Genomic DNA, 9,528 nt, shown 5'->3' with positions numbered 1-9,528 from the left:
GGCAGCGGCAAAACAGTGATGGTCCCAGTGAACGCAGTCGAGACACCACTGGCCCCGGGAGAGACAGTGTACGTGATCGTGACTGGGGAATACGGACTCGAAGGCTGGACAATGGTTTCGACTCCTGAGCCGCCGACCCCGGACGGTTGACTAGGATACGACAGTGGGACTGTGAGGGTCTCAATGGTGGAGGTAAAGCCGAATGATCCTGTGACCCAGGTCGATGTGACTGGAATGGGCAAGTTGGTAGGGACACCAGAGGAGTAAAGAGTGACCGTGACCACAGGACCGGCAGAAGAACCAGAGATACCAGGAGCCGTGATGATTGTAGACCAAGATCCAGGAACCCCGGATCCCTCTGGCACAGTGACTGTGAGGACTACAGTGGCGGAGTTGCTAGGGCCCTCGGGAATGGTGACAGTGACGACAGAGCCCGAAAAAATGCCTGTGGCTCCGGGAGAAGGCACAGTGGCCCCTGAAGCTGGAAGCGGAGATCCAGCAGGAATGGTGACAATGCTGCCAGAAGGAAGGGCGACCGTGGTGCCAGAGCCAGGAACTCCAGAAGACGGAAGTGGAGAGCCAGCAGGAAGAGTGATGGTGAGACCAGAGCCTGGAACTCCAGAGACTTCTGGCACGGTGACGGTGACAATTGGGACACCGGAGTTGCCCGTTCCAGCAGAGACTGTCAATGTGGTATCAGATCCGGCGGTGCCAGCCGAAGGCGATGGCAGCGTAACTGTGAGAACTGGAACTGTGACGGTACTCAAAGCGGAGACAGACTGTTCGGTGACAGTGACAGTCAGCTGAGCAGAAACGCCCGTGGATACCGCACCCGCAGGGGGGACCGATGTTGTAGTTGTGCACGAAGTATCGGAACCCGAGCCAGAGCCATTGGAAGTGCTAGAGGGTGAACCAGAAGCTCCAGCAGAGGAACCGAGAGGGTGAACCGAGAAGCCAGAAGCGGAGACACCAGGAGTAACTGTAACCGTGACGAGAGTCGGGCTTGATTGAGGTAGAGTCACGACAACTGTGACTTGCCCAGTCGAGCTGGTCGTGCAAGTCGTATCCGTGCTGAGGTCCTGTCTATAAACATGTCAGCAACCGGACCCCGACATTAGTACTAGAACATGATATTCAAGCACTCACCTGCGTGGCACAGCCGCGGCCGAAGCTAGCCAGACTATGCTGGCTAGCGCCCCAAGAGGCGCGGTGAGACGCATCTTGGTGCCGCCAAGTGGGCTGCGAAGTGATGCGTGGTCGGTCTCTGTCCAATGTGCGAGTCTGGGGCTTCCTTGAGCTGGCGTTGAAGCTAGAGAACAGGAGCAACGTCAAGCCAGGGTATGGAGGACAGCTGTAAATGAATGACGGGAGGCCGCGTGAAGGCCAGAGGTTGTCTGTGCCGAGAAGGACGGAGGGTCGAGGTTGGGAGAAGCGTAGGGGAGGGGGACGGGATATGAAGAGTGGTAAGGAATTGACAAGCAAATTGGAGATGCAATTGTTTTGTCTGCAGAGCACATCAATCAGAGAGCACATATTGGAGGAAGGAGTAAACCAAGATGTTATGCACTCATGTTTCGATGGGATAAAATGGAGCCATTCTGTCGGCTGTGCCTTCCCAGACGAGGCCAGGGAGCTCTGGTGGACATGTTCTCGACCGGCTGCATTGAATCGATTATGGAAGCTTCAGTTCAACAGTGGAAAGCCCAGGACTGACACGTCAGCTAGACGGTGTTCTTGGGCCGGGGCAATTCCCGCCTACGGCGGAAGCTGCGATTGAATAAGTCCCAGCCTGGGAAGTTCAACGGCGTGGGCCATTGCTCTTGCCTATTGTGATTGTCGGAAAGCTTACAATGTATGTCAGGTGCGTGTAAGTCGAAATTGCAACAGCATGTACGCAGCTGCGTAAGGTATTTACATGGAAGACGGATAGGCAGCGAGTTGGACGGAAAAATAGCGACTCATTAATACTATGGTGATTTCTCCTGTGTAGCAGATTCGCTGGGGCCGCGAAGCTGACACTCTGACAATAAAGCTGGACTGTCGGCATTGCAGCCAGATGTTCCTTCCCGTGTAGGCTCTTGAGCCTTTGGCCATCCCATTGCAATGACAGGGGAGGGCCTGGTTGTGACGGGACTGCTGGTTGGTCCGCAAGTGGGACGAACGCTGGCGGCTCCATAAGACGACGTCATTCGAGCTAAGATTGCCGCGAAGTTTCTTCATGAAGCATTTTGGGAGGAACGAGGGAATTTGATCCGATTGAACTTCCTAACGCTACTACCTGTATGCAGCCTGGAATGTGGACGCCCTCGGCCCTTCAAGTTGCATCTCGACCACTACCTTGCGCAGGGATCGAGCCACAAGAAAGGTGCGACTTCTCGGGCCTGCCCTACGAAAAGGAACTTTCACGTCATCCAATGACCAAGGTGGATTCGTAGATGCCGTCCTAGAAATAGCACTCACCGCTTCTTCACACATGGGGGCGCGAGAAGGAAGTCAAGCGAGGTGTGCATATCGCGAAAGTCCAGGACTGCATGGCACCCCAAGCTTGCGTTTTCCCCAACGCAGTGCTGCAAGAGGACGGTGCACCTACCCTTTGCCGAGACACGCAACGTCGGAAGGTACACGAAGAGACCCGCAGAGATGGGCAAGATACTACAAGGATAAGATTTGTTCTTACATGATGGAATTATTGCAAAAACAGGCTATGATTTGTATAGTAAATAACCGAAAATGGAACGCGAGCAGAATTAGACAGGATCGTCGCGATAGACAGGCTCGTCCGAATCCTGCAGAGCTGCTTGGTCAGCCGCAGTGATGGGCTGCCCAACACGTATCCGCGCTTGTTCTTCCATCTTGGCTACCCACATGGCCGCACCCGCAGTAGTGGTAAGCAAGAAGAAGAAGTTCAAGATGGGAACAAGCTCGAGGATCATGGCAACAGTCCCGAACCATGTGTACTCCCACGTCCTCAGGCTCAGCTCCCTCTTTATTGCCTTTTTATCCAGACCGCGTAGCTTGAACCACCTGTAATGCGACAGCTTGCCGAGGCGAGCTCCGGTGATGATGATGAAGGCAGGCGTGCCGACGTAGGGCACGAGGTTAAGTGGGAGAAAGAATATCAGTTCGGCGATCTGAGTCAGGCTCCACGGCTGATACTCGGCCCGTGTCGTGGGTTTCCCTAACATCTTAACAGTATTCGGGGCATCGTACAGGAGGATTCGGTGCGGCGCAACGAGGTCGGTGAGGCCATAGTTGATCAATGTCGCCTAACAAGCAATTTAGCGTGCGTCATCGACAGGAGCAACCCGCGATCGCACCAGGAAGGTAACTTACGTCAAACACGTCGACGCGGCACTCGTCTACGAAGAAGCCTTCAAAGAGGCCCTGGATGACAACCAATCCCTCCCCAAGAACCAGAACCGTCGCATTTATTACCGCACCGGCCCAGCCATGGAAAATAACGAGGAAAGCCAACTGCGGAAGAAACGCAAATGAGAACAGGATAAAATAAACCAGCAGCGATATCACCGATAATGGTAACAGACGGCCGGTGAACAGGGGATAAAAGGCTGGCCGACGAAGGAAGTACCACACGCCCTGGAGGGGGTATGCGGCCGATCGCAGGGCGCGAGACACGTAACCGATGGGCCGCTCGAATGTGTGTAGAACAGGTGCAAAGGGCGAAGCAGCGCCGGGCGCGGCGGGATCTGTGCCTAGAGAAGCCATGTCGCGATCGCTCCGCTGAAATGAGATGCACCTTGCGGGCGCTGCAAATGGGAGGCCGCGGTTCAATGCGTGGTGTTGCTTGGAGTTCTCGGGCCACGATACGCGTCATCGGTAGGTGGCAGAACGGCGAAGCTGCACTGGATACGAAACCAAGCTAGCTATTGGGAGAGGGAATGTGGTGGCTCGTGCACCAAGCCCCACTCTCTTCCTGACCCCCAGCGTTCGGTCGACGTTCTGGGCCCGCAATGGAAAAAGAGCATTGACCAATTATCGATAAGTAGAAATGCTCGAAAGTACAATTCCATTCCCGTAACCGCCCTTCAACGGCCGCAGGGCCCTTGGAAGCTGGAACGGACAGCTCATTGGACTTTATCATTGCCAAAAGCGCCTTTTACGACTGCCTTTTCTGACTGTTTTGGACGAAACACGATAATTCAGCGACTTCATTCGATTTCTCGGGCAATTGATTATCATGGCCCTGATCGAGCAAGGAGCATCGCAGCTCAACAACTCTGCCAAGCCCATCCGGTTGCTTAAGAGGGCTGAATCTAGACACAGTCGCGACGCCACCGTCCCGCATTGAATCGTCAAAGGCTTGTGGAACAATAAGAAGACAAAGCCCAAAATCATCGCTCGCAGAAAGAGGAGATGGGAGGCTCTAAAGCGAACTCCCAAGCCCAGGAAGACGTGACATGTGCTCTTTTGTAGACGGATGGATATAAGGTACTCCATGCAAGAGATCTCATTCGTGTACGGATACGGTTCTTGATCTTTCTTAAATCCGATCTCAGTCGCGGCAGGCAAGTTTTCTCCGCTGATCCAACTCAGGCTAACCAGCTGAGTAAGCACTTATTGTGGACATGGGTTAGGCGGGCTGTCGAGCGGGCAGTCCAAGGGCACGGTTCTGCGTTGGCTGACATCTTTGTCAGCTCAAGTCAAATGGGGTAAAACGGTTCTCCCCCAAGACGGCGTGATTCTTCTCTTGGCTACCCGATTGGCATTGTCGGCCAGACTGAAACTTGCGCTGCATGTCACGGCGGGCATATCCAACAGCTTCCATACGCTCAAAGAGGCTGCAGCACCTGAAAGGACGAGCGAACCTCAGCCAGAGGGCCTGGGCCTGTGCCATCCGGCCGCAAGTGGTTTGGGCTCCAGCCACCGCGGCAGGCCATTCATTGCATTCCCCACCTCACCCGACGTTGCCGCTCAACCCGCCATCCAGTCCGTCTTCAGTTGCGGGCCCCATCAATGGACCTCACCGCCCCAGATTCATTTGTTGGGGGGGCTGACCACAAGAAGAGGACTCGCATCAGGTTCTCTTGTACAAGCTGTCGAGGGAAGAAGTAAGTTTAGGGCCGACGACTTCCATGTTACGACTCGCGGGGTTCTTGGTCTCCGTCTGAAGCTCAAACACCGCGGCGCTATTTCTCCGTGAGACCACTACCCTGAGTAAATGCACCACTAGCTGACCACCGTGATATTGGCAGACTAAAATGCGACCGCCAGTCTCCGTGCGATCAATGCATCAAACGGGGCCTTGATGGCACGTGCCAGTTCATTCCGTACGTCGCGACAGCCTCGCCATCTGAGCCGGCGCCGGGCCTGGCTCGTGCTGCCGCTTCGGCGTCGCCTCGTGGCATAAAGCCGGCAACCGACTCGGCTCTGCAGGCCCGCTTGAAGCACCTGGAGCACATTGTGCAGGTTCTGAAGTCACAGCGCCGATGGGCCGGCGACACGGCTCTCACTGTCGGTAGCGAGGGAGATCAACAAGACGACGACTATGGCGAAGGTGAAAACCAGTTCTTACCTCGCTGCCTCAAAGAGACGGCTGGGCTGGTGACGGAAGACCAGAGGTATATCGACAATGCAAATTGGGAGGCCATTTTAGATCACGTATGTCTATCTATCCGAGGTTTGCGCGTCTGTGGGCACTGCTGCCTGACTAGAGTCTCAGTGGTCTAACTACCCCTTTCGTACACAGATAACTACTCTGACTAGTGACCTTCATACCTTTGACGACATACCTGACGACATACCTGACGATACTCGTACTCGCCACTTTATTCCTTATGACTATGCCTCTTCCGCGAAGGGCCCCGTTCTTTTTTCGGGCGTCTTTCCCCGCGCAACCGTCGCCCAGATGGCCTTTCACCTGCCACCGCGTCCGGTTGCTGACCGTCTAATTTCTGCCCTGTTCGAGACGAAAGAACCATCGTGGGTAATCTTCCATGTCCCTTCATTCCTGAGGGACTACAATAGACTTTGGGAAAATCCGTCCAAGAGAACATACGCCAGCCTCGCGCTTCATTTCTCTGCCTTTTCTCTTGCATCGCTCTACATCCTCGGGCGGGGAGAAGAAATGCCAGGCAACCTGGGTCCTGCTCGTGCTGTGTTTGAATCATTTAAAGCGCACGCGGCCCACTGTCTAGCGCTCAGTGACTACACAAAGCCTGGCTGCTACAAGATCGAGGCATTGATCATGTTGTTTGGGTGTGAGTTTGTGGGCTACCCGGATGCGGTAGTCGGCAGCTCGATGCTCCTCACCATAACCATCCGCCTCGCGATGCACATGGGCATGCACCGGGATGGTAGACATTATCCCAAAATGTCCCCCTTCACCTCTGAAATGCGGAGAAGGAAGTGGGCAATGTTGAGAGAAATTGACCGTCTTCTTTCATTCCATTTCGGCCTCCCCAGCAATATCCACGACCGATTCTCTGACACGGAGCCTCCGAGGAACCTCCACGACGAAGACTTTGATGAAGAAACCGAGGTACTCCCTCCATCGCGCCCATTCACAGAACGGACTACGGCTACCCTGATCATTTTCAAATCCCGCCTCGGCGCCGTGTTTGGCGAGATTATCGAACCAACAAGTTCGCCGAAGCCGATGAGCCATGCTGATACCTTGCGTCTTGATGCGCGACTTCAACAGGTCCACGACAACATACCGGCCATCCTCCAGTATCGTCCCCCCAGTGAGTCCCTGGCGGACCCTGTCGATCTGTTCATGCAGCGATACCTGCTAGACCTGATCTACCTGAAGGCTCGCATGGTTCTTCATCGATCTTACCTGGGACTTGGCCGACTGTACGAGCGCTACGCCGACTGCCGGCGTATTTGCTTGGAGTCTGCCATGCTGGCGCTTCAATATCAATACGAGATTCACGTCGAGGTTCAACCAGATGGTCGGCTGGCCAAGGATAGGTGGTTTTTGAACAGCTTGAGTGTCCATGACTTTTTGCTGGCCGATATGATTCTTTGTCTTGAACTATCCTATCTCACCGCGAAAGAAGATAAGCCCGGTTCGCAATTCACGATAGAGGTTGAAGTGGTGGACGGCGCTGTTCCTGACGTCGTGGCAAAGGAAAAGCTGCTAGAATTGCTCGAAACCTCAAGGCTCGTTTGGCAAGCAATGAGGCATCAGTCGACCGAGGCCAATCGGGGCTTCAAGATTCTGAGCAAGATGCTTAACTTGTCGATGGGCGCGACAGGCTTCAGTTCGGAATCTTCCAACTGTTCACCGGAAAGCCAGGACCAAGCACCTTCCCATCACCCTCAATACCAGACTGGTACGGCTTTCTTTTCTATTGTTCGGATTATATTTTCGGATGCGTCATGTCGCATGGCCAACGGCCCGAATTTACGTTCTGGGACTCAATATTGACTAACCTAGAAACAGGCCTGGCATCAACGAACACGTACCAGATGGCAGAAACATCTGCCCCACTGCATCATGGCGCAGGCCGTGCGGAATCTAACTGCCTTGTATGGGCGTTCCCTACCAACCAACCGCCCGAAAGTGAATTGTGGAACACAGATGCCGCTGGTGGATTCGAAGAGTCGGAGGTTTCATTCGTCGACAACACTGACCCTGGCCTTATGGACTCTAATATAAACACAGACTGGGTATGACCTCTATGGTCTTGTCCTGCAAACTTTCCAGATTCTTTGCGCTGACAACGAACAGTCGATGTGGGACAGCCAAGTCCAAAATATGCCGCACACTACCGAGGAATGCATAATACCGTGGGAGTCATTTTTTCACGGTGCCATCCAAAGTAACCGCATACAATGTAACGGCAGCAATTCTGGAACAGGCCCTCCTGTGTGAAAGAAAAGCCGTAGCGGGTGCATTCGGGAACGAAACAATAGCAAACGTCGTGTGGGTTATTTTTTATGCTATCAAATACATCACAACTTACATCATAGAGCCTTGGAGTGCAAAAATTTGACGGCGCAGGGGACTTTAAAAGTCTCGGGTGCAGTGCTCGGATATGTGGGATTCCGCGCAACTGCTGGACATTTTATTTACCCCTGCCCGGATCCTCCCTTAACGGGCCCTATAAAGATAGTAGTCTACATACATGCAGGCTGTGTGCCGCCACAAAAGAGGCGGTGTCGGCTGCACCCCTTGGCGCGTTTACGCAGGCCCTAGCGTGTTGATAAACGAGCAGCAAGGCTCCGAGTCTAGCCCCTAGGATTCTTCTTCCAGGTTCGGTGCTTGTGTTCTACTTCCCCGCCCCCCAACCGCGAACTAACCTAACTAGACTTACACCTAAAGAAAACTCGAGGGTTAATAAGTATTGCAGCCCGGGGTCCCAACGACTCGGCCCAAACGGTCTTCATCGTCTTGGCAATTTTGTCCGCTAGCACTTGCTAATAACTGAGACGGGGTATGAATGTCATCACGGCCCACAGTCCAAGGGGAAGAAAAGATGAGCGGCTCGCTTCTCTTCGTCAACAAGGCCCAGTCTTCGGACCATCTGTCACGAAGCTAGGCTCAAGAGAAAACCAAGATTCTGAGCCATGTTCAGACGAACCGCCGCAAAGCAGAGAGCGGACAACGACAACCATGGTCAGGCTACACAGCCATCATATCAGTCAACGACGCGGGGGCAGAAAACCATGACCCCAGCCAACAGGGCCCGAAGCAGAGGAGAACGGCGACAAAAAAGCGAAAACAGTTACCAAAGCAGCCGCCGACGCCGACACGTCGACGTTCATGGAGCTGCTCACCCACTACCCCGCCCACAATGGTTCGGACCCCTTCCACTGCACAGTTGTGCAAACAGACGCGGGCAACCACGCGCTGTTGCAGTGCGCCTTCTACATGGCATTACGGTCCAACTTCCTCGCCGCAGAGCCTTCGCACCGCCGTTGGTCTGTCTGCTGCCGCACATGGCGATGCGTCATGATGCCATAGTGCGCGAGCGTCTTCGCCGCTGCGTCGAGGACCCCGCCCTTATGTACGCCACACTCGCCTACGGAGAGGCACTTCTCGGCTAGTCTATAGGCGGACTGCCCGACGAATAAAAGGTGGAATATGAACACGGAGACGGAGACGTCGAGGGAAACGCAAGGTTTGGTCACTCTGTCCAGTTGCCGATCACGCTTCGGCGTATATTTGCCCCCCCTTCGCCAGACTAGGTGGAAGCTGCTGCAGCCAACGTGCAGATTCTCGTGGTTCGTCTTCGGGAGGGGCCCGTTGCTATTACTACGTACGTGCCAGATGACTGTTACTGGCAGGCACAGTAGCGGTCGACTTTTGGCATAGCGGGCTCGGTGCTCCTCGATCGGGTCAATTCTTCTCCTCTTTTGGTGGTGGCAGCGTGGAGACGGAGAGGTTCCATTGCATGTTCGTGTCCGTGAAGCGTGTCTCGCAGCTCCATAGCGCAATTGACCATTCTAGTAATAAACAAAAGTGGCGGTTGAATGACAAACCGAGGGTAGTGAGAGGGAAAGAAGAAAGAAAGACAACGATGACAAGGCTCTGGAGTTGGGTCCGCCGATCCTACCCTA

General features: G+C 54.3%; 2 protein-coding genes across 2 annotated transcripts; one reads left to right on the top strand and one right to left on the bottom strand.

The window, feature by feature from the left end:
- Positions 1-2,747: 2,747 nt before the first annotated feature.
- On the bottom strand, positions 2,748-3,726 carry B0T26DRAFT_753784 (uncharacterized protein; the record flags this gene model as incomplete). The annotated part of the gene is made up of 2 exons (XM_060445748.1): positions 2,748-3,266; positions 3,334-3,726. The coding sequence occupies 2 exons, from the start codon at positions 3,724-3,726 to the stop codon at positions 2,748-2,750; spliced, it is 912 nt and encodes a 303-aa protein (XP_060295018.1).
- A 1,248-nt stretch (positions 3,727-4,974) lies between these two features.
- Positions 4,975-7,393, top strand: B0T26DRAFT_649213 (fungal-specific transcription factor domain-containing protein; the record flags this gene model as incomplete). Its single annotated transcript, XM_060438064.1, has 3 exons — positions 4,975-5,069; positions 5,214-5,619; positions 5,708-7,393. 3 exons carry the CDS (start codon positions 4,975-4,977, stop codon positions 7,391-7,393), a joined length of 2,187 nt encoding a protein of 728 aa, XP_060295017.1.
- Between the last annotated feature and the right edge of the window lie 2,135 nt (positions 7,394-9,528).

This window comes from Lasiosphaeria miniovina (genome assembly GCF_030549165.1).
Source record: "Lasiosphaeria miniovina strain SMH2392-1A chromosome Unknown B0T26scaffold_5, whole genome shotgun sequence".
NCBI lineage: Eukaryota > Fungi > Ascomycota > Sordariomycetes > Sordariales > Lasiosphaeriaceae > Lasiosphaeria > Lasiosphaeria miniovina.
This window is presented reverse-complemented; position numbering and strand designations above follow the sequence as displayed.